This window comes from Haliotis rufescens, unplaced genomic scaffold, assembly GCF_023055435.1.
Source record: "Haliotis rufescens isolate VD_foot unplaced genomic scaffold, xgHalRufe1.0.p SCAF_6, whole genome shotgun sequence".
Taxonomy (NCBI): domain Eukaryota; kingdom Metazoa; phylum Mollusca; class Gastropoda; order Lepetellida; family Haliotidae; genus Haliotis; species Haliotis rufescens.
In genome coordinates, this window is record NW_025964334.1 from 11,819,493 (window position 1) to 11,845,197 (window position 25,705).

The 25,705-nt window shown below is 40.7% G+C and overlaps 1 protein-coding gene across 2 annotated transcripts in view; it reads left to right on the plus strand.

The window, feature by feature from the left end:
* The window catches only part of LOC124120128 (uncharacterized threonine-rich GPI-anchored glycoprotein PJ4664.02-like), a 94,836-nt gene extending 71,071 nt beyond the window's left edge, over positions 1–23,765 (plus strand). The window contains exons 6-17 of one of the 2 annotated variants that reach the window (XM_046482877.2): positions 847–1,043; positions 1,993–2,114; positions 3,208–3,317; positions 5,587–5,683; positions 6,511–6,643; positions 7,782–7,821; positions 8,931–9,064; positions 11,255–11,281; positions 14,160–14,255; positions 14,426–14,481; positions 15,193–15,323; positions 15,917–23,765. In XM_046482877.2, coding sequence (XP_046338833.2) covers positions 847–1,043; positions 1,993–2,114; positions 3,208–3,317; positions 5,587–5,683; positions 6,511–6,643; positions 7,782–7,821; positions 8,931–9,064; positions 11,255–11,281; positions 14,160–14,255; positions 14,426–14,481; positions 15,193–15,323; positions 15,917–16,471 — 1,698 coding nt within the window. In that variant the 3' untranslated portion in view covers positions 16,472–23,765. The remainder of the gene's footprint in view (positions 1–846; positions 1,044–1,992; positions 2,115–3,207; positions 3,318–5,586; positions 5,684–6,510; positions 6,644–7,781; positions 7,822–8,930; positions 9,065–11,254; positions 11,282–14,159; positions 14,256–14,425; positions 14,482–15,192; positions 15,324–15,916) is intronic. The other variant, XM_046482878.2, reaches the window with a different exon arrangement.
* The last annotated feature ends 1,940 nt before the right edge of the window (positions 23,766–25,705 follow it).

Below are 25,705 nucleotides of genomic sequence, written 5' to 3' on the forward strand. Positions count from 1 at the left end.
TGATTGACATCATGAGCATCAATGTTTTGCAATTGGGATATTTGCCTTTTTTTGATAAGCCTGGGTTTCTGAATACCAATTTTATCCAGGATCTTCACAGGGGGGTGGGACACTACTATGTAAAGTGAAAATCCTAGACGTCACCCATCCACCTCCTCTCCACCACCAACATTAATTACCTTCAACTGATGTGTGATGTGCTCAGCGGCACATTGGCGTTCCTCTGAAGAAGAGTTCATTCTTTAATACCGAATAGTAAATATTTACAGGGTTCTAAGTTCCTTGTTTTAGAGTGCCAATGTCACAGTCAAATTCAGTGTTCCAAGTGTTTGAAAAGCACACTTAAAAAACATAATTTATAAAGCAAATATACCTTGTGATAATGCATACTAGTATTGTATAAATCCAAAGATATATTCCTTTGTAAAAGTAACGTGGACAAGAATGTAAAATGAAATGTGTACTGCACAGTAAGAGTAAATACAATTACCCTAGTGATTCAGAACTTGAACAGGATGTCTTCAAGCTCAAAGAAAAGGATGAAGTCACACTTTCTAGGTTACAACCAATAATTATCTTGCTCATGGTGAAATGACAAAGAGGCTGTGCGTAGATGTCCGCGGGTGTGCACATGCATATTTTTAAGGAGTTCAACATGGAATGAGTAATATTATGAGCTGCCCAAAGACATTAAATGCGTTTATTATTCCAACTTTTCTTTCATGAAAACGATTTTATGAAAGGCTGTTTATTCTTCATTTCTTTCTTAATTTCAAATCATTTATTTGTTTTGCAAATTTGAATAAAAGTGAGTGAGCTACAGTGCCTGTGTGTTGTATGTTTCAGGTTGAGAGTGAGGCTTCCGGTGCTCCCCCCGACTACCCCCCTGAACAGGGGAGCAAGCGGAGCAGCAGTGCGGGGCTCATCAAGGCCAGCGGGAAGAAGATGTCCTACGAGGTGAACCCCGACCCCGACGAGGAGGCTACGCTGTACCCGGAGGTGAAGAAGCTGGTGGACGTTGCCAGAACCAACAGGAAGAAGAAGTAAGTCAGTCACAAGCTGGCAAAGAGGGAAAGACTTGGGGATAAAATAATACCAGGAACTGTGGTCCAAATTTGGACCTGTCATGATCTATTATTTGTTGTACCTGACATTTTTATAGAGATATCACAGGGTCCATCTGGGAGGATGAAAGCTCATGATCCCTGTGTAGAAGGTTTGATGTTTCCAAGATCCCTGTGTAGGAGGTTGAATGTACAGTAAAGTACGGTTATAACGAACTCAAAGGGACTACTAATTTTAGTTCGTTATAACCGTAGTTCGTTATAAGCATATATACAGCATAATACAGCTAATTATCGGGACCAAAAAAGTAGTTCGTTATATCCGTCAGTTCGTTATAAGCGAGTTCGTTATAACCGTAGTTTACTGTATTCATGATCACTTGGTGTAGGAGGTTGAATGTATTCATGATCACTTGGTGTAGGAGGTTGAATGTATTCATGATCACTGGGTGTAGGAGGTTGAATGTATTCATGATCACTGGGTGTAGGAGGTTGAATGTATTCATGATCACTGGGTGTAGGAGGTTGAATGTATTCATGATCACTGGGTGTAGGAGGTTGAATGTATTCATGATCACTGGGTGTAGGAAGTTGAATGTATTCATGATCACTGGGTGTAGGAGGTTGAATGTATCCATGATCACTTGGTGTAGGAGGTTGAATGTATTCATGATCACTGGGTGTAGGAGGTTGAATGTATTCATGATTACTGGGTGTAGGAGGTTGAATGTATTCATGATCACTTGGTGTAGGAGGTTGAATGTATTCATGATTATTTGGTGTAGGAGGTTGAATGTATTCATGATCACTGGGTGTAGGAGGTTGAATGTATTCATGATCACAAGGTGTTTTTGGTTGGATGTTTACATGATCCCTGTATAGGAGGTTGAATCACTGAAATTGATGATGTTCTATCTCGTCCTTCCAGGCATCCATTGTCCAGTCCTCGGTCAGAAGCCAATGACTCCATGACGTACGTGTCCGAGGATGACCGCTACGCCACGCCGGCCAGGAGGAAGGGGACGAAGCAGAACAACATACCAAGAGAAGGTAACTCTCCACAGTACTTCCTCTGAACTCACTGATTCTTACAGTTTTGTTTGTTTGTTGTTTAACGCCGCACTCAGCAATATTCCAGCTATATGATGGCAGTCTGCAAATAATCAAGTCTGGACCAGACAATCCAGTGATTGACATTGTGAGCATCAATCCACGTAATTGGGATACGAAGACAGAGACCATTTATCGGTATATCTCTGACGAAGACATGCATCATCCAAGTCAGCGAGCCTGACCACCCGATCCCGTTAGTCGCCTAACGACAAGCGACAAGCGTAATAACTTTTTACGGCAAGCATGGGTTGCTGAAGACCTTTTCTATCCCGGATCCTCACAGTTCCTGATTCTTATAACAAAGCCTTTGATTACTGAGGTGTGTAGTCTGAAATAGAAATTATAATAAAAGTCATAATTTTGGATTTGTTTTCCTTGTCAAATAAAACTTTGTTTGCAAATCTGATCTTTCCCTTAAACTTAAGTATAAGAGTAAGGTTACATGTACATGCAGATTACAACTATAAATTCATGCCAAATATTTGATTACATTTTCATTGGAGAACAGGAAATGTGTCCCTGTGTAGCTGTGCCAAAGTTACCACAAGATGCAACTTCTGTAGTAGATGTACCTAGATTGCCCAAACTGTACAAAGTAGGGCAAAATATCCTTGAAGTTGATATTGAGAAGTGAGATTATGTCACCACCGTCACTGGTGGCTTCAGGGTAGCTTCCCATGTGAACCCTCTCAAGGTGGACCTCACCTTTGTCTCATCATCATGGTGTTGCTGACACATTAGAGCCACTTCTCTAAAACATCTCCATAGTAAACTTTTAGCTGCTGGTCTCACCTACCATACCTAGCAGAGATACGCAGTAAGAGAAACAAGTAGAATATACAGGTGGTAGCTTAAAATAGATTTGGGGTTTACCAGCTATCAGCCAATGAAAGTAGTTTGATGCTTCATTGAAGCATTGCAAGCCATCAAAGGTGTATCTAAGTGTATGGAACTTAGGAGGTATGATATCTGGAGAACTGTCTGACCTATCTCTTCTGTCCACCTGATCAGCTTAATCTTTGTTCACTAGCTGATGATTCAAGCTCCCAGATTGACAACAGTTTGGAGCCGAGGCCCAAACCCCTACCTATACCCAGACACAGCAGACCCCTGCACAGCGAGCCACCTGCCTCTGCCCAGGTTAGTCTGTTGTTATGAGGTGATTTCCGCAATAAAATGCAAAGGTGTTAACCAAGAAACAGGTTTGTGCGGAACTAAATTGTGAAATCAGTAAATGACCACACAATTTACAAATTGTAATGAACCACAGTTTTAGGATCACAGTCACAAAAGGCAATACATGGGTCAAATCAGTAGCAGCTGCAATAAATAACAGGTGCCCTAATATATATCAGTGCACTCATGATTGTCCAGTATATTGTCACTGTTAAATGTGAACCCGAAAAAGTGCAAGAAGTGTGCTTGTAAAGGCGTTCTTAAAAGCATTGTGGTTTATCAGCGTACACTCACTGGGCTACAGATACAAAGGTTACATGTTCGATCCTCAGGAATATAGAGAAAGCATTTGTCAGTGGATTTCACATTTCATTACATTGTGTTCAAATGCAAAATAAATTTCTAGCGAGAAACATTCACGTTACAATACAAACAGAAGTCGTATTCATAAAATCCTGGGGATATTATACCATCCCAGTTTTTGAGATTTATCCCGACTGGAGAGCAATAGGATGACATCACTGGATGTTTATGAAAGGCTTCGAACCGCCCTGGTGTCGCTCTTATATAGGTACAGCCAACCTTCCATAAACTGTCCCATCCGGAAACCTCTTGAACGATCAAACTGCCATGTTCAAGATACAAAGATGCACCACCCGTATCATCATCAAGTCTGCCACACCTTTTGTTTTTATTTCCATTTTATTTCAAAACAATATTATAAATCCTAATACTTCAAAAAATGTGAATTAATATTGCAGGCAGTTACTTCCCTTTACATGCCCACTGCTTTACTGCACATCGGGTGTTATGGTCATGGCGGCAATAGAAGTTTGTATGCTTGTTTATGTAGGGAGGCCCTTTCCCAGGTCGATGGTACACAACTGTTTATTTGGTTACATACTAGTTTAAATAAGCAAAAAAAACAAAAAGACACACTGCCCGCCCTATATTTTTAAAAGTCATTGCCTGAGAACCAGTTCTTTTATTCTTTTAAGCCTAAATTGGTCCCTGCCAATGTCTACCGCTAAAATCTGGCCACACCACTACTCTGATTTTACCAGCACTTCAATCATTTCCTGCCACTTACATCCACAAACAGTAAACTTACAGCAGTCTCTCCTGCTATTCCCCGGCCGTGTTATACCAAAAGACGTTAAAAGACGGTACTTGTTGTTACCCTGTCTGGCGCTCGGCATTAAGGGGCTAAAACAAGGACTGGTTGGCTCGGAGTCAGTATACTGTGTCTGAGTGGGGCATTCATGTTAAACTGCGGCATGGTATCTCAGTGAGCTAGCACTATAAATCGGCATCAGTTCGGACTAGTACAAGCAGCCACACACACACACACACACGTACATGCACGTCGCTATATAAGTGCAATAATCTTGGACGTGACGTTAAACCCCATTTCACCTCACCTCTCCTGCCACATAACACTGTCACAGTGTGGATTGCAATCATCATGCATCGACCACAGATAGTGCCACACATTGTTGTGTGAACATCCCCGTCTCCATGTACACTGGTTCTTCATTATATATTGGGTTAATTTGAAAATCTGACTATTACAGACTGATCCTAAACTGATTGTAAACTGATTGTGAGAGCAACTGGTTGTTTTCCTAAATGAGATTCTTGGCCCTGAGTATTAATATGTAGTTCTTATAGTAATAACATCAGCATTAACAAAATTAATTCTGTGACAACCCAGGTAGTAATAGAATCAACATGTGTTTTAGTTTCTTTGGCATTCTAGAAGTTGGTGGGTAAATAAGAAAACATACACCTTTATACATCAAAACATTGCTGAAGTTGTTATCCATAAAGTTGTAAGTTTTCTTGTTTTAGTGAGTTACCCACTACAACTGTAATGTCACCTCATACAGTATATGTTTTGAAAAAAGGGATGAATCTTTCATATATTCCATTACCAGATCCATTACAGTAAGATCATGTTTTACCTGTTCATTCCATCCAGCGTGTATTACTGATACCACAATTCGTTGATCAGAGTTGCCTCCCTTAGGTGTGCTAGGAACCTATGATCTTGGGTTCTACTCCCAGATTCACCTTGATTATGTTTCTATTTTTTCCTTGGGTTTCATCAATGTGGTAAACATCTACGACCTGCATCACTTTGTGCTTTCCACCTAGATCAAGCTGACAAACTGTCATATGACTGAAATACTGTTCAAGCAGCATTAAACCGAACTGACCCACTGTGTTTCAGGAGGAGGAGGAACTCCTTGAGAGAGCTGAGATGGAGAGAATAAAGAACAAACAACGATTGAGAGAGCAGCGCAAGAGAGAAAGGTTTGGTAACACAGGTAAGACAGGTATCTGCTTTAGTCCCTGCTTCAATACAGAGTCATGTCGGGGCGTTCAATAAGTTTTGCAACTTCAATGTAAGACCAAGTCACATGATATCCTTTGCATTTATATTTTTCAATATAATCTCCATTCACCTCAATACACTTATTCCTCGTCCTCATCATCCTGGAAGCATCTTCCATGTAGGGTAGATTTCATTTACCGGAACAGGACAGGTCTTATTGAATGTGCAAAACTTACTGAACGCCCCTCGTACCTGTAGATCTGTGCAGTTTAAGGCCCTAAGTAACCTATGCTTGTTGGCGACAGTTGTGATAAGACTGTAATGGCTGATTGCATGTTATTGTACCACGCCAGTGTGGGATCATAACATCAGTTATTACATTACATTACAGGCTGCCGTGATATGGTTGGAATATTGCTTACCACGTTGTTAAAACAAACTGAATCAGGACATTCTGATGGAGCAGATATTGACCATAAATATCAGTGATCAGTGATCAAAACATAAGACTCCAGCTTATAAGAGTCTACATTTATTTCCCTGATAACAGGACCAATATATAGGATGAGGCTTTAATGCTTAGTTATACATTACACTGACTGCATTTAGGAAATACCTCTGTATTTAAGAAGTTAAGAACTATAAAAAATGTCAGTTTTGACTTATTTCCCCCCAATTTTCCTGCCAAGGACACTAGGTTTTGAAATCTAGATATGTGATGAAACCCACAAGCATGGGGCCGACACACCAATGATTATACCAGAGATGTCAGCTCGTATAAAGTAGGTTGATCTGATGTCCCATATTTCTGTTTTGTAGACCCCCCTCAGAGTGGAGATCACGAGGTCAGGCAGGTGTACAAGAAGGCCCAGAAGGAGATTGATGCTGTCCTCGGCTCCCCTGACCAGGACGGCAACCTCCCGGACGTATTTATGCATAAACCAAAGAAACGGTAAACCGCCCACTGTGTGGTACATCTATATCATAGTTGATCTTGATCATCACTTTGAGTTACACCACTAAAAGTTCAGTGGTGGTCACAAGATAAATAGAGGATATTATATGAGTGTTCATGTCATGCTATGTATACGACACTCGTGTCATGAACACACTTTGACATGAACACGAATATTATGTTCTTGTATTACGAAGAAGAGGTTTACATACAGAGACGAATTTTAGTGTTTAGGACGGCAAGTTGCAACAGCAGCAGAACCACATTTTGCCAAATGACGTCATGAATCTTCAGCTATGATGTTGTTTCTTGTGTGACGTCATTTTGACCTTACGTCACAATAAGATTTGAATAATACAACAATGCGGTCCGGATGACAGAAACAATACACTGTTGTCTCGTGACGTGATATGACCCGAGGGCACATGTGATTTTTATGAACCCTGATTTGTTTGCCCTCGTAGGTAATAAATAGAAAATATCACCTTCGTGTCTTTGATATCAAATATATAAAAATGAGTCGATATAAGATTAAACTCCAATGCTTTCTGAGGATTTTTAAACTTTTATCAGCAAGTGTTGATATATTTGATATCATAAGACACTCGGGTAAGATTCTATTTTTGATCCAATATATTCTTGCCAACATGTTCAGTTTGTAAACAGTAATAGGCGGCATCTTGCGTGTACAAAGTACCGCTGGAAGTACAGCTTTAGCAGCAGAGAGATGAGTGATGTCATTTGATTGTGATGTCATTGTAACCGATGATGTCACAATGGTCTCTTGAGGCCAGTTTTGGATGATAAAAGTATATGTCACAGAAACAATATTTTACCGAAAATACATCTTTAAATTGTCACGTGTGGACTCGTGATGAGTTAATTACATGTGTCACAATTGGAGTATACTGGACGTATGTAACACCCCCTCAACCCTTGGTCTCCTGTACAAGCCCATTCTGCTTGTGAACTTCTGTACACCCACTAGTGACACATGTACCTCATAATCAACCCTCAGTGTTGTTTGGATGTCCAAGAATCTTATTGTTTCTTTTTGTTTATCAAGGACAGTAATGTAAAAATTATATAATTATTAATTTTGTTATGTTGATGAGTTCTTTTGTAATTTCTTCAGGTCCACTCGTCATAAGAAAGATCCACAAGAAGGACATACTGTGAGTAAAACTACAAGAGAATAACACACAGTTGGATTGTGAACTTAACTTTTTATATTCTCCAAGATGCATATCGTTTGAGTGGCAGGACTATCTATGTCGCATAGATGACAGACGGACAGGCAGACAGACACTTCAGCAATTGTCAAATAGCCCTTATTTATTTCCTGGTAGCTTTGATCATAAACTCTGGAACAACTAGGAGTACAATAAGATTCATGTCAACACAGTATGGAGTAGATAAAGATCCACATACAATGCATACCTCTAACACAGTGTGAAGAATAATGTTTTAGACTCACTGTATATGTTGGTCAGTGTGTATTTACTTTAATTATTTGCATATACATAGCATATCTGTAGTTAGCAAGTACCTTTATCTACAAAAGTAATCAAATAATCCACAACATGAAGTGGATAATATGCATAATTTATTTTGACACATATGAACCTACTAATGTATTTGCCGTAATAGACCGCCTCTGTGGTCTAGTTGTAGAACGTCCACCCAGAGAGCAGAGTGTCTGGGGTTGGATCCCGGCCGCGTTATACTAAAAGACATTAGAAGATGGTACTTGTTGTTACCCTGCCTGGTGCTTGGCATTAGGGGCTAAAACAAGGACTGGTCGGCTGGGAGTCAGTTTACTGTGTCTGAGTGGGGTATTCATATTAAACTGTGGCATGGTATCTCAGTGGGCTAGCATTATAAATCGGCATTAGTTGGGACTAGTACAAGTAGCCACACTCACTCACACGTGCATTCATGTCGCTCTATAAATGTATAAGTGCAATAATCTTGAACACAACAATAAACCCCATTTCACTTCAAGTCACCTATTAGCCCTAATAAGTGTCCTGGGCGTTTATCAAATTGACAGGGGGGTTCACTTATTGAAAACTTACATATCAAGTTAAATCTGTTTTCAGAGAGTGAGGGGTAGTGAGCAAACTTAATTCAAACTTTGATGAAACTAAATTGGCAGACATGGCAGTACAAAACTGAGAGTCTCCAACGTTTGTAAGCCAAAAGATACTGAATGTGAGAGAGTGTACATATGTTTGCTTGGATAAACTGATGTAGCAATTGACCAATCAGAAACCTGTTCCAGAATGAGGCTTTCACCGAGGATGAGCAGGAGGGATCATCTCAGTCCGGGGAGTCTCTGGACGAGGCCAAGCGAAGGATGCACAAGCTACTGGACGATGCGTTCTCCCTGATCTCTTCCAGCAGGTCCAGCATAGGGTAGGTACACACTCAGAGGGAGTCTAGGTGCTCACGTGTTCACTCAGAGGGAGTCTAGGTGCTCACGTGTTCAGTCAGAGGGGTTCTAGGTGCACATGTGTTCAGTCCGAGGAGTTCTAGATGCACATGTTTTCAGTCCGAGGGGTTCTAGATGCACACGTGTTCAGTCAGAGGGTTCTAGGTGCACACGTGTTCAGTCAGAGGGGTTCTAGATGCACACGTGTTCAGTCAGAGGGGTTCTAGGTGCACATGTGTTCAGTCCGAGGAGTTCTAGATGCACATGTGTTCAGTCCGAGGGGTTCTAGATGCACACGTGTTCAGTCAGAGGGTTCTAGGTGCACACGTGTTCAGTCAGAGGGGTTCTAGGTGCACACGTGTTCAGTCAGAGGGGTTCTAGGTGCACACGTGTTCAGTCAGAGGGGTTCTAGGTGCACATGTGTTCAGTCAGAGGGGTTCTAGGTGCACACGTGTTCAGTCAGAGTTCTAGGTGCACACGTGTTCAGTCAGAGGGTTCTAGATGCACACATGTTCAGTCAGAGGGGTTCTAGGTGCAATCGTGTTCAGTCAGAGGGGTTCTAGGTGCACACGTATTCAGTCAGAGGGGTTCTAGGTGCACACGTGTTCAGTCAGAGGGGTTCTAGGTGCACACGTGTTCAGTCAGAGGGGTTCTAGGTGCACATGTGTTCAGTCAGAGGTGGTTCTAGTTTTGGGGGTGTTCAGTCAGAGGGGTTCTAGGTGCACATGTGTTCAGTCAGAGGGGTTCTAGGTGCACACATGTTCAGTCAGAGGAGATCTAGGTGCACACGTGTTCAGTCAGAGGGGTTCTAGGTGCATATGTGTTCAGTCAGAGGTGGTTCTAGTTTTGGGGGTGTTCAGTCAGAGGGGTTCTAGGTGCACACGTGTTCAGTCAGAGGGGTTCTAGGTGCACATGTGTTCAGTCAGAGGGGTTCTAGGTGCACACATGTTCAGTCAGAGGAGTTCTAGGTGCACACGTGTTCAGTCAGAGGTTGTTCTAGTTTGGGGTGTGTGTGTTCTGTCAGAGATGAGATGGTTCTAGTAGGGGAGGATTCAGTCAGATGGTTCTAGTTTGGGAGATGTTCAGTCAGAGAAGGTTCTAGATGTAAGTTCTAAGCAGGCTGCAGTTATGCTCTGTTCAGTATGTATGAAGTAATAGTCTAAGATGTGGGACAGAACCAGAACCGATGAATCACCAGAAATTATCACTGACAAGGTCTGATCCTGTTCCCAAAATATTTTAAGGTATCTAGGTATTCAGTGTCTATCCGTCCCATCCCTAGTGTGTGTGGATGATGGAGAATATGGTCGGTAGCGGAAGTCCGAGGGCTGCATTTGGAGAGAATTTGTACAGCATGTCATTGACACATAACATTGAGTTATGCTTGCATTTTCTTCAGTGGCTTTTCAAAGAAGTTTGATTTTTCTAATAAAAATAATTTTTTTGTACAGAGCATAGTTTTTAGCATGCCTAGTTTTTTTTCAATCTGGTACAAGTGATTAGTTAAGTGGTTGAGCATCACTCACAAAATTGTATGGGCATTAGAGGTTAAGTATGGGCTGAGGGAATCGAGAATTGACGCTCACCTCTAAGTGTAGATGGGAGACCCTGGGGAAACAGGTTAGAACTGGTCCCTCTATGCTTGTCGTATGAGGTGTTCAGGCTTGTTGATTGTTTATAACACATAATCATGCCCTGATGACGTCAGTCAATGCTCGTAATATCAATCACTAGCTTGTGTAATCCAGACTTAGTCCGTCTGTCTGTCGTCAGTACAATGCACAGTAGACTACAATGCAGGGAGACACTTAGGCTAACTGACAGCAGTCTACAAATGGACTGCAGCCCAAGTGCATTTTTATTTTATTACTAAATCAAGACAAAATAGATCTCTGGGCCTAGGTAGCATGCTTTATCATGATAAAAAATATCAAGACCGCTCCTTCACACCAACATTATAGAGCTGCCTTTTTAGAACCCTTTCTTTTTATTGTTTAGCCTTATTTCTGGAGGTCTGAAACTATTAAATTGAGATACTTTTCAGGACATTTTCAGTACTTCTAAAATGTCAGCAGATTGTTTTGTTCCAAGACCATGTTAGATTAATGTATTACATACCAAAAAAGTGTTCATTTAGAAAATCTTTCTTATGTTTTTGTATATATGTTTGCCAGGTCGGTTTTATCCTACGGCAAGAAAAGGTAACTTTGGTTCAAACTGGTGCCCAAATGGTGTTTTTATTATCATTTTTCACCAATGATTATCTCCCTTGTGTTAGACCACAACAAGCAGTTGCTGTGTGGCTCAAAATAGTCTTTATGATGCATGAATGTTTTTTTGTTTGTATCTTCCTGTAATTTTGAGTATACTTTTTGTTTTGAATGAATGGCATGTGAATTTTAGTTCAATCTCATTAAAATCAGATCTTAGTTCTCGCTATGCTAAACAAAGATCTGAGGACATCTCATTAAAGGTCACGTCAGAACGACCTTTCATCCAACCAATCAGAGCGTCGCTTTCCAGATCATGAAAGTGACAGACGGAATGTGTTTTCTTATCATGCAATCACGAAATATTTAACACGGGGTATTCCGAACAACAAATAGGGTTTTATGATTATATCCATACAATCTAGGCTATCTATAAGCCATTCCAGAATGTTCTTCTTATCAGGTTTTATTTTTTTTAATCGAGAATACGTCAAAATATGTTTCGAAACATAGTCGCCAGTTTGAAACTAGTGTCGTAAAGCTCAAGAAAGCTGCCTTGTGATTGGCTACTGTCGATTTCTTGTCAGTCATTTCATTGGTCGGTCAAAATTCGCGAAAGGTCGTTCTGACGTGACCCGTAATGGGATGTCCTCAGATCTTTGTTTAGCGGTAGCGAAAACTAAGATCTGATTTTAATGAGATTGATTTTAGTTTTTTTATTTGTTGACCTTTTTTAACCTCACCAAGGTCATCATGATGGTTGACCCACATTGTTTCCTGGGTGTACGATGTCTGCATGGGCATGTTGTGGAATGTTGTGCGGTAATCAGATACTGGACGATGACCTCCACCCCAGCTGATTTCCTTTCTCCCCACTGAACAATTAACTTACTTCCATGATCCTATACAGCGTGTCCTGGAGACCCAATGTATCATGAAGAGTCATGTTCCTTAGCAATGAGTGAGTGAGTGAGTTGGGTTAACCGCCGCTTTTAACAGTAATCCAGTTGTATCCCGGTGTGTCAGCTTAATGTGGGAGGAAAGCCCGAAGTGATGCAGGTCTCAGACATTTACCATTTCGGTGAAACCCACGAGCACGGGTATCGTGCTGACAAACCTAGTAACAGAATCGGGGCGAACAAGGATTCGAACCCACAATTATAGGTTTCTGGCGTGCCCAAGGAATGCAACAGTGAATCACAGCGCCTTAGACGACTGGGCCACCCGTGCCCCCTCCTTAGCAATGCCTGGATTCACTTGTAGGTTTGAATCCCAGATTTTCTCTGATAATGATTCCTAGTTGCTTCTGGGTTTCATCAGTGTGATAGATTCCTGCGACCTGTGTGGCCATCTTCCACAGACTACTGAACCACATCTAGGGTGTTGTGGATAGAGAGTCAGAAAATAGGGACCTGTGAAGATCCGGATAGAATAGGTCTTCAGCAACTCATGCTTGTCAAAGGCAACTAATTGGATTGAATGGTCAGACTTGCTGACTTGGTTGATGCATGACATTGTAGATTGATGCTCATGATATCAATCACTGGATTGTCTGTTACAAACTTGATTATTTATAGACTGCTGTCATATAGCTGGAATATTGCTGAGTGTGGCATTAAACAACGAACCAAAAATAAATTTGGTAGGTCAATACCCCGGCCATGTCATTCCAAAAGATGTCAAAAGATGGTGCTTGTTGCTACCCTGCCTGGCGGTTGGCATTAAAGGGATAAAAAAGGTCTGGTCAGCTAGGAATCCATATGAAGTATCTGAGTGGGGCATCCATGTTAAACTGCGGCAAGGGATAGTACTATAAAATCGGCATTAGTCTGTACTAGACACATGCACCTGTGCATCCATGTCACTGTAAAAGTGAAATAATCTTGAACGCAATATTAAACTCATTTCACCTCACCTCACAGGCCACCGTGATATTGCCGTTACTTTGGTAACAACCTATCCAGGGTATTATGACTCCACTCTGACATGATAAGTGTGCTGGACATATTGCCACAATATGTTTGTCATACGTCCGTCTCAAATGACACAGACATCCACTCAAATTACACGGTTCTTTCATAATCGAAACAAGCTGCTGTATCATAAATTCTCAACTCGATCCATCAGAAATCCTGCTCCACACTGAAACACATGTTACATGTGTCTCCTCAGGCGTGTGACTTTGTTCAAAGTATACCTTTGTTCACTCGCCAGTGAGTGGGTACCCGGTAGGATGAAATGGTAATGTCATTGTTATTCTTCAAGCACCTCATGGGGGCACGGGTGGCCTAGTTTTAAGGCGCTGCAATTCGCTGTGCGGAGTTGCATCCCTTTGGCACGCCGGAAGGCTATATGACTGTTGGTTGGAATCCCAGTCCGCCCTGAATATGTTTTAGGTTCGTCAGCACCATACCCGTGCTTATGGGTTTCACCAAGTTAACGTCTAAGACCTGCATGACTTCGGGCTTTCCTCTCACATTAAGCTGACACACCGTGATATAACTGGAATACTGTTCTAAGCGGCATTAAACACAACTCACTCTAGCGTCTCACTGGCAGCTTAGGTTGTATACTCCCTATAGAGGGTGGTAGGGGGGGTGGAGCTGGGAATGAAACTTGATAGTTGGTAATCATAATGTGGTGCCGTGAGCTTTTAATTGGTGAGTGGAATCTGATGCTGAACTTGTTATTATTGTTACTCCAAGCTCAATCATTGAGGGGCAGTTTGGTTACTTTGGTGTTGAAGCATTCGCTCTTCACACCTTTACCTTCCTGTAGGAATATGTTCTAGTCATGTGTTCAGTGAAGGGAAGAATGTTGTCTGCATCACCTGTTGGATGTTGGTTGAAATGATGAAACTCTGTTTCAGGAACAAGGTGACCCCTGTGTCAAGTCCAACAAAGCTATCTTACACAAGCCTTTCTGAAAGTCGGAAGAAGGACGACGCATCAGAGGTCACCCCAAGGTGAGAGGTCAAGGATAACAAAGGTCACAAAAAGTTGCAAGGTCATTTGAAATCGTGCGAGTACATTCATGCAATTTTTTGGTATATTTAGATATTGTTTGTTTTTTTTACTATTTGGCTGTTTCATATTGACCCTTATAACAATTAAAAGGATGTTGTTTTGGTTCCAGAGCTAATGGATCTGTCCCTAAAGAGAGCAAGGAATCAAAGCAGCCAGCAGAGGAAGGTAAGTGAACAAGATTAACACCACCACCACCTTACAGCCTTGAAGTCAGAGGTTTAGTCAAACCCAAAATGAGCTTCACAGATCGTACCCTTGTGGAGCGACCACACTTTAACCACAAGGCTTCACCATTGTCCTTTGGAAGTGCTGGGAGTTATCTGTTGCAGGGATTTTGGACACTAACAAGTTACAAAATACTCAGCGTCTGGCTTCTTCCCAACTGGGCGGTCGGGTAGCCTATAGGTTAAAGCATTCGCTCGTCACACCAAAGACCCGGGTTTGATTCCCGACATGGGTACAATGTGTGAAGCCCATTTCTGGTGTCCCCCGCCATGCTGGAATATTGCTAAAAGTGGCGTAAAACCAAACTCACTCACTCACTCACTCTTCCCAACTATGATTAAGAACAAATGCATGTGGACAGAAAGAAATTTGAACTGTTGTTGAAGTTACATGTAAATGTTATTAAATTATTGGTGTATGTGTTGCCAAAAAAACAGTTATTCATATCTGTTTAATCATTTTTTACAAAACAATATCTGTTAAGTGTCAACAACTGAAAAAACAAAGTGATTGGTTTATAAAAATATTTTCAAAATTGAAATTGGCTTTTCAGCTTGTGACACATCCCCTTTTGTGAAATCACTTTATTTTCAAATGCAAAAATCAAAACTGATGGCAATCATCTGTTATGTGTCTCCCTTTGGCTTTCAGAGAAGAAGCACACCCCGCTGTACTTCAACCCCACCTACACGGGGCAGGAGGAAGGGTCCCCCAGGCTGGAGACCTGGAGCCCCTACCGGGCGGCGGACGAGGTAGCTCTCATCTCCCTACCACAAACACAGGTACGCAGTATAAGCCGGTCCTTTGTTTTGCTTTTTTCTGGATTTGACTGACTGGAGTCGGTAGCTTCAATCAGGACATAAAATGTAAATTTAGCTCTGTTCTACATCACTTTAAGAAGATCCATCAACAAAATCAAACAGAAAAGTAAGTTTTTGAATAACAATTGATGAAATGCATTGTATATTGTCTCTGGCCACTACAACCCCCCCCCCCCCAAAAAAAAACAAAAAAAAGCCTTCTCTGATTAAATGTTGTGTATTATTTGTGTAAATGGCAGAGTGTACAGAATTGTGCAAGCTGAACTGTACACCACGGGGACGGTCGGGTAGCCTTGTGGTTTAAACGTTCTCTCGTCACGCCGAAGATCCAGGTTTTGATTACTGACATGGTTACAATGTGTGAAGCCCATTTCTGGCGTCCCCCGCCGTAATATTGCTGGAATATTGCTAAAAGCGGCGTAAAACCATACTCACTCATAAGTACACCAAGTAACCGAAGTGCAAAGGGAGGTAATTCATATTCATTTTAAGATAGACTGTAGTTGATGAAGTACCAAAAGGCCCCGCTCACTATTTGTCATCTCTTGTTGCAGACTGTGATGGACAAGACCCCGACACAGGAGCGCCTTCAGACAACCACCTTCAGCGAGTCGTACCCGACCAGCATGCGTGACAGCTACTATGCCACGGAACCAGCCAAGCCTATTGTGATCAGAACTAAAGACTTAGACATTGACCCCCAGGGTACCACAAACTCAAAACCCTCCCAGCCCAAACATCAAACGGTTAACGGCATCGGGACGGGGATGGGCAAGTCTGGCCTGCCCAATGGGGACACCAGCTACCCTGGAATGACAGGCTATGAGGACATACCATTGCATTCTTTCGGGAGTAAATCTCACACACAGGACTCTGTGAAGGAAAATGGAGGTGTCAACGGAGGTCTCCATGGAGGTCTCAACGGAGGCCCACATAAGCCTCCCACGAAGACCTGGGCCGGTCAAGATGAAGTGGATGTTGTGTCCAGTCTTGAGCCTGGAGCCTCTCCCCGGCCTTTCATCCGGTCGCTCCGTGAAGAGCTGGAGCATTTGTCCACTAGAATTGGAGAACCTGGAAATACAGATTCACATGGAAATGCACTGGCATAGTAGTAGCATGTAATGATTTCATGTGAATCTAGTTCTGGATAGACACTGATAGTCGGATTCATAGGTATTCATCATTGTGGTTGTGGAATCAGTCTGATCAGATTTATGATCACGGTTGTTGTGATCATTCCCGTTGTTTAAGACGGGGAGTGCTTTTAAAGATTGTTATGTTTATGACTGATATTTTAATGGTGGATCTTACCAAGTATTTACAAATTGAACAATTCGTTGTTCATTTTTATTCATAAAAGAATCCTTGTCCTTTTGAACATGCAGAAACTTGGATCTTTTATAAAATTCTACCATGACTGTTTAATTTAATTTTCTCAGATGGATCAGATTTGATTTATTTTCGTACTTATGCGTCCTTGTCATCACAGTGATGATGTTTTGTTTTATGATGACTCAGCATTTTGAGAACTGTTACCTGATGCTGTGGGATTTCTTTTCAGCAAACATGACATGAATGAATTCTGTGCCAATTAATGTGTTATGTGAAAAATATTACAACTCTGTATTGAGTAGTGTATGTGTGTCCTGTCTTCAAAAGAAACAAAGAAAGAAGGCCTGTATACTGCTGCAAACAACTAAGGGAATGGATACATAGCGACTGGTGACGTTGTAAATGTGTTACCGTTTACACCTTGTTTTGGGAGCAACCGTCAAAGTGATGCAGCTGAAGATGTTTGCCACTTTGGTGAAACCTACAAGCATGGCTGTGGTGCTGACAAACCAAGAAACATAAGCTGGACGACTTGCAGATTCAAACCCATCATCATAGAATTCTGGCACGCCTAAGGAATGTAACCCAGCAAATTGCAGGTCTCAGACAGTTTGGTCCCTTTGGAAGGCGGACCACAAACTGTCAGCTGTTTTTGTTTACCAACCCAAGTTTTGTACTGTTATAGTGTTTAGTTTTAACATATTTTATTCCATCGGAATAAATAATGTAAGGTATTTAAATTATTCTTGCAATGGACAAATACTGTTCAACTGAGAATACAAATTTATTTTGACAATAAATACACTTTGAATGAATCTCATTAAGATGGATGGATGGTCACTTGAACATTCCAGAAAATAATTTGTTTCAATGTACCATTGTTAGGCCATTTTGTAAGATGTGTGCAGGTATACAAGAATAACCTTTCATTTGTGCTTGAGTAACCACAATGTCAGAATAATAAGATTACTTAATTTTCATAATGTTCTTATCATACAACCAGCTGAACGTACTTTGTTGCACACACCTGATATTTATTTAGTGCTGAAATTAAGCATGGATGTCAAGAGGCCATTTCTATAACCCCAATGTTAAAATTTATGGGGAGTTAATTACTGTAAGAGCAACACTCAACGACCAAGGATTCCCTTAATTTTGAACTCTTGTATTAATGTTTTTAGGAAACTATGCAAGAAAATTAGTTCTTAGGTCCTAGAGGCAGATCCAGGACTTTGTAGAAAACCAATTCACAAAGTGAACAAAAACATCATAGGGTCTGATTCAGGTTGATGTGTTGGAAAAAAGGGGTACATCCCCCACATCCATTGCACCCCCTGTACCTGGATCTGACAGTGTAGATGATGTTAGATACACAAATTCTCAATAAAGGATTGGGTTTTGACGGACAAACAATATCATTGACTTTAGTACCCAACCAGGGGAGATAACTCCTACCTTCAACACATGTGTTGCAGACATGGAAGAAACTGTACAATACCGGGACTATTTCAACTTGTATGCTGTGATTGTGTGGCATTTTAATGTTGAAAATCAGGGTATGCAATTCCAGGTCTGGTTTTAAGGCATGGGTCTTCAAGTCCACACTTTGTAGCAGCACATGTTTCCAGTCTCCAGCAGGGGATGAAGGGACCGTGTAGGGTGAGCATCACCTGATGTGTCTGTGTCAAACATGTGAGGTCTTCCCAGAGGCAGTAGACAGCAGAGATCTGACACTGTATTGTGCTAAAGGCAGTAGACAGCAGAGATCTGACACTGTATTGTGCTAGAGGCAGTAGACAGCAGAGATCTGACACTGTATTGTGCTAAAGGCAGTAGACAACAGAGATCTGACACAATAGTGCTAGTAGCAGCGTACAGCCACGGCTTCATGCTCTGTGTTTGTTTTGTGTTGTTTAGAAGGACACCAGATGAGTTATATCCTGTGATTTCATGTCTTAGAGAAAACACAAATTTTATTTAGGAACTGGCGCGTCATCAAGTGTACCTTCAGGCCATGATTTATTTCTGCATAAAACACTAAAATGGGACCAACTTCACTCATAAATATTTGAAATGTCCATTCCTGAAAACCATTTATTTAAATGCTCAGTTATGACCCACTGATAAGTTAACCTGTTTAAGAAGATGAAAACCTGCTCAAATGCTTGTCTTGTTGTCATGATCCTCCAGGTCAAGTACGATAACATCCTGTTCTGTTTTAACCCGAGAAATCTCCATATCAATATTTTCACCCTCAAATATCTTATATATCATGTAGCCATATTCGTCATGAGCTACCAGAACCTTACTTTCATGTGATGATAATGACTGGTTTACCTACAGCAACAAATGTATGTTATTGGCATGAAACACAGATCTATAATACTGAGAGGGTGATGAAAAACAAGAAAAACATTTTGGGGTTGGACTCCAAAATAGGCTTGACTAGGGAACACATTTTTGGCCTTATACAACAGGAACACCACCATGTCTTTCATGATTGTCTGGTTGCATTGTATCACATGTGGCCATGCTTAGTCCTTCACTAGTCAGAAGATCAGATGTATCACATATCTGATGTCTATTTATTGACTTACTGTGTTTGCCATGCTTACCATGTACTTCTATATAATAATGGAGCTTATTTTCAAAGTCACTGATTGCTCATCCTCGATAGTCCAGGGTATGATATCTCCATGCTGTTATCATAAATACTGTGTACCTATTTGCGACCATAGCTCTGTTCTGAGTCCTATTGAAATGATGTGGAGCTAAAAATAGTCATCCAATCAAATTATACAATTCTTTCATGATTGCAACAAGTGGCGATATCTCCAGTATTCAACCAGCCTTGTTGCATGCTGGTTAAAATACAACTGGGAATGCCATGTGGTATGACCTACTCATGTAAACAATTTTCCAGCAAAATAAAATTCACCTGAGTTAATGAAATATATCGAGGGCTTGCTCTGACAAGTCCCCAATTTTTTATTAGAAACACGTTTCCTTGATACTCGGTATAAAGTGATTATATCTGCTCAGGGGCGGTCGGGTAGCCTAGTGGTTAAAGCGTTCGCTCGTCACGCCGAAGACCCAGGTTCGATTCCTAACATTGGTACAATGTGTGAAGCCCATTTCTGGTGTCCCCCGCCGTGATATTGCTGGAATATTGCTAAAAGCGGCATAAAAACCATACTCACTCACTCACTCACTCACTTTGACATAGCTTTGTTGGCGAATGGGTCCAGGGTATTTATGATGATAAAATGGAGATATTCATGAGGGTGCTGAATACTACACATGATGAATATCTGGCCCCTGGTATTCCTTGATGCAAGGAATATTGAATGTTATTCTGGAATGCTGGTTCATTCCTAATATTCAAGTGTATACAGGATGAGTGACAGAGTCGGGATATGAAGATACAGTTGCAAGTTGTCGTGTTGTTCTCACAACTTTTCTATTATTATCCCGATTCTGTCCTGTCACAAGTTTCCTGACTGTCTTAGGGCACAGCCAAATACTCCAGTTCCCAGGATAGCAGATCAGCGATTATATAATGGAAGTCTCGCATAAACGTCACTTTTCACTTTCCACTCCAAGCCCACTTTGTAATTCTTGATGTACAGACAGTTCAAACAGTATTGACACGTAAGGTTTAAGAACTTTATCAGGATATGGCTGTACTGCTATAAAAGCAACAAAACCCTTTCCATAATAAGAAATATCTGCTAAAATGACAGTCTGTTGCATAATTCTGATTGTATCATGAGCATGTGTTTATGAATCACTATCAGATGGTGATGAAACCAGGGCCCACTTACACAAAGCGATCTTACCGCTACAACTATTGTAAGCCTATGTTAAAGTATGGGCGGGACGATCATCTTAGGGCTACGACTATTGTAAGCCTATGTTAAAGTATGGGCATTACGATCATCTTAGCGCTACGACTATTGTAAGCCTATGTTAAAGTATGGGAGTTACGATCATCTTAGTGCTAAGATCGCTTTGTGCAAGTGGGCCCAGGGGTTGGGAAAAGGTGAATGTGACCCAGTGACGAAGGCTCATTGTATCAGAGTCTTTGGCTGTGCTCCAAGTCTAGTTTTCTCAGTGTAATGAGTACTTATCATAATTAATAATCAGATTCATATTCATCATAAAACTGTTGCTTCGATGACTTGAGTCAAACCTGCTAGGTCTGCCCATTAAGGATGATCCTAGTCCTGCTTTAAGATGATGTACTGCCATAGTTGTAGCCGAACCCATATCAGCTCTCAGATCCCATACCCAGGGCTTGTTTCATGTGACTCCATATGGTTTTCATGGTGCTTAGGACATTGAGGAAAGGAAGTTTCATTGCTTGATAAATGTTGTGATGTGTTTATTAGTTTAAGAGCTATACAAGGCAGATGAGAAAACATATGTCTTTTCTTCAACATTTAAATATTAAGCAGGATTTAGAGCAACAAAGTTCAGGCTTAAATCTCTTTTTGTTTCTTGTTTTACTTCATTCATAAGCCGACCTATTTAGAAATTTATCTGGACCTGCTCAGAGGCCGATAGTCGGCGCCATGTCTGCTATAAATGTCAATACAAATTCCCAATCTGTATCTAACATTTCTCAAGTCATATTGCAGTGTATTAAGATATATAACTAATTTTAAGGCTTTAGAACCTGTATTCACTTATAACAAGACCAATAAATTGGAACAGGTTTTAATGCTTCGTTTTATGTTATTGCACTTAATGCAATTTCAAAATACCTTAGAATTTAAGAAAATATGAACTTTAAAAACAAAACAATTTTGAACAAACTACCCGGTAATGCTTTTTCCCAATTTGCCTGCCAGGGGCTCGGATAAAAATCCTAAATAAATCTCTGCGATTTCGTTGTAGTCCCCAACAAGGGAAGTTAACTCTTTGTAAGCCATTGTCCACATGTATTTAAAACAAAGTTTGAATAGTGATTTAGGTATTATATTAACAGTGCACTCCACTCATGATGCATCCGCTTGTATGTTAAAGAAACATGATCTCTGATTGGTTGAATCCGGCTTCTAATAAGAATTTTAAAGTCATAATATTTTGACTTTGCCCCACACAGTGACATCACATAAATGATGTTCTGATGTAAACAAACAACTAGGAACGAACAGTATGGGCAAACTGGCTTCATTTTTACCTCAAGAGGTAGTAGTTATATTATGGAACTTGATACTGATATATCTTACATGGTCTGCATCACGGCCGATGACCATTAAACATCATGTGTTACATTCTCAAGGAAGAGAAAACATTTATTTCTTAAACCAAAATGAAGATCATTTGTCTGCCTGATAAGACTTTGAAATGTAGGCCTAGATCGACAGTGTTGACTGTGATAGTATCTTCAGACACAATGAAATGGTTTTTATTATGGGAACTCTTTTATATAATTGATGTTAATGAATTGTATTATTAAATTTGTTAAATTTGTCTGTCCATCCCCGTCCAGTTTTCAAGACACATATCAAAATCTTGAGAAGTGAAATATGGTACTTAAAATATGCAAAGTTGTGAGTAATAACTGCAAATTGTTATCGTTTATGTATCATAGTATTTTATTGTTTAAGCTTGATATGTGACTGGTGATGTTCTGTGGAAACATGGAATTAATTTCATTTTAGATGGGCTAAAGTAGCCAGAGAACAAGGACAGATGAGGACTCTTTTTGTCCCACAGGGTCTGCGTAATTTAAGAATTGAGCCAAACTTACTGGAAAGGGCTGGGACGATGCACCAGCAGTGTGATACGATACGTATCATGATACCTTGCTCACAATCCAACAGTATCATGATACATGCATGTGCTCTTATCTGTGGCTAAGCCATTTTTTTCAAAGACAGCATGGCCAAATACCTGGCACACTAACGATTTACAGCTGACATAATGGATGAAAATACTTATTTTCACTACTAATTAGTGTTTAATGTAACAGTTTTTTAAGCAAACACTGAAGGTAAGAATCAATATTTTTTATTTAGTGTGCGACTGTGATTGATACTTGTATCGAGAAGTAAAAAATTGTGATCCTCCGATGCATCGGTACATCATCCCACAACTAACATCAGATGATACATGGCTGTGAGCTGGACTTTGTTCATGTCAACAGTTGTGTGTTGGGAATTATAAAAAAACTGAATACATAGGTAAGGCTAGAATCTGTCAAAAAGGCTGATTTAGAGGCTTTGTGAAGGGTTTTTCTAATAATTGAGAAGGTCTTTGTCCCAAGCTGATTTTTGTAGACTTGTACACAAAAACATTACAAACATATCATAAATTATTTCATCTTGGGTCACAGACTGGCTCATACTTCCTTTGAAGTTTAAACGCTCAGCCCTTTTCACTCATTTTAGCCATATTTCTGTATCTGACCATGAGGGAAGTCCTTGAAAACTTGCAAGTGTAAAAAAGAAAAGAGTTCACTTGTCAACTTTTTGACCATGTCTGATCATTTTCATACCAATATTACAAAGTTTTTCACAATTTCAAGGGGCAATGGGGTAGCCTAGTGGTTAAAGCGCTGGCTTGTCACGCCGAAGACCCGGGTTCGATTCCCCAAATGGGTACAATGTGTGAAGCCCATTTTCCGGTGTCCCCCCCCCCGTGATTTTGTTGGAATATTGCTAAAAGCAGCGTTAAACCATACTCACTCACTCCCTCAAAATTTCAAAATTTGACACTTCCATTGGGCAAAAGGGTCCTTGTCCTATGTCATCCCTTGTCTCTCCATGCCAGGACATTGACCTCATGCACTCAGTTTCTATATGAGTATTATTGAGATTTACGTCTTGTTTAAAGGTTGTCACACATTATATATATCCAATATATCCATGGGGAACAGTTTCATATGTACTGTTTATATCACACTTTGTTATTGCATAACATCATGGTGATCGGTATTTGTTACATCAGCGGAACTTGTACAGATATAGAGCTGAAATGTATGTACATAGACTTTGTTACACACTACACTGTAATATACAATATATTTTGTAATGTAACTGATAATAAAATACTAATAATTAACCTTAATGTTTGTCTTTCTACATAGTGAGTGGGTTGGCAGATGATTCCTTCTATTGTCTAAATACATGACTCCGGCTTTTCATTTGACAGTTTGTTTGTTTGTTTGTTTGTTGTTAAACGCCGCACTCAGCAATATTCCAGCTATATGACGGCGGTCTATAAAATAATCGAGTCTGGACCAGACAATCCAGTGATTGACATCATGAGCATCGATCCACGCAAATGGGATCGATGACATGTATCAACCAAGTCAGCGTGCCTGACCACCCGATCCTGTTAGTCGCCTTTTACGACAAGCATAGTCGCCTTTTACAACAAGTATGGGTTGCTGAAGACCTATTCTAACCCAGAATCTTCACGGGTCTCATTTGACAGTAGTTACATTACATAATGGTTTTGAAACTCCAAGAATCAGAAGGACAAGTAGTTTCATTGAAAAAGGAATTAAATGTAGCCCTAGCCTGTTTTTGTTTCTGCTCTGAAATGACACCCATTACTCATTTTCAGAGACAAGTCCAAATTTGTATCCGTGGAAACAGAAAAGATACAAATATATGTGAAACAATATTAGAAAAAGCACAACTATAGTTTATGTTGATAGTGTGCACTGAGTTACATAAATGTAGCACTTTTCCATCGGAAACAATGTCAGGATGCACAGAAACACTCCTGGACACACAGACGGGTGGTCGGACTGATGGAATCTGTTTTTGTTGGTTTGTTATTTAATGCTGCACTCAGCAATATTACAGCTATATGATGGCGGTCTGTAAACAATCAAGTCTGGACCAGACAGTCCAGTGATTGACATCATGAGCATTCACGCAATTGAGATACGATGACATTCATCAACTAAATCAGCGAGCCTGACCCCCCCCCCCCCCCTATACTGTTAGTCGCCTCTTACGAAAATCATAGTCACCTTTTATGGCAAGCACGGGTTGCTGAAGACCTATTCTAACCCAGATGGAATCTCTTAATGTTTCATCCTATAGTATTTTGTTGTGACTGTGATAAAAAGTATGCCACCCCAACAGGTAAGATTTAGTTGACCTTTCTGAAGAAATAGGGGTTATGTGTGGCCAAGTTTTCGAAGAGGCAATTCGCTTTGCAGAGTTGTGTCCGTTGGGCACATCAGAATCTTCTGATTGTGGGTTTGAAACACTGTTTGCGTTTCTAGTTTTGTCTAGTTTTGTCAGCACCATACCTGTCTTGGTGTTTTTCACCAGTGTGGTAAACATCTGACACCTGCATCAGGTCATACTTTCCTCTCACATCAAGCTGACACACAGAGTGTTGTGCCAGGGCTCTTTATAATAACACACACTGGTGCATGCAGCTTATTCAGACTGTCCTGTATGTCAAGTTAAGATCGATAGCTATTTATAAAGATGTGTCATGGGATATTCATTACAAAAATAGATCTGACTTGTATGTTTCTTTCTTTCTTTGTTGTTTAACGCCGCACTCGGCAATATTCCAGCTATATGGCGGCTGTGTGTAAATAATCGAGTCTGGTCCAGACAATCCAGTGGTTTACATCATGAGCATCGATCCACGCAATTAGGATACGACGACATGTATGCATCAAGCAAGTCAGGGAGCCTGACCACCTGATCCGTTAGTCGCCTCTTATGACAAGCATTGGTTGCTAAAGACTTATTCTAACCCGGGTCTTCACGGATCAGATCTGACTTAACATCTCCCATACTATGTAAAGCTGTCAGTACCGGTTTGGTTGAGGAAAGGCTGCAACCTTACGTTTTATCCAACACAAGTGGAGCCAAGATTCCTCTCCCCGGTCATGTTGCCTGTAGTGGTTACGTTCCTACAGGCAACCGAGTATTTATCATTACAGAACAATAGCTTTTAAGGCAACGTGAACCTGAATTTAGTTGTAGCAGTATTGGTGTATTTTGTATTCCCGAGGCAAGGGCGTT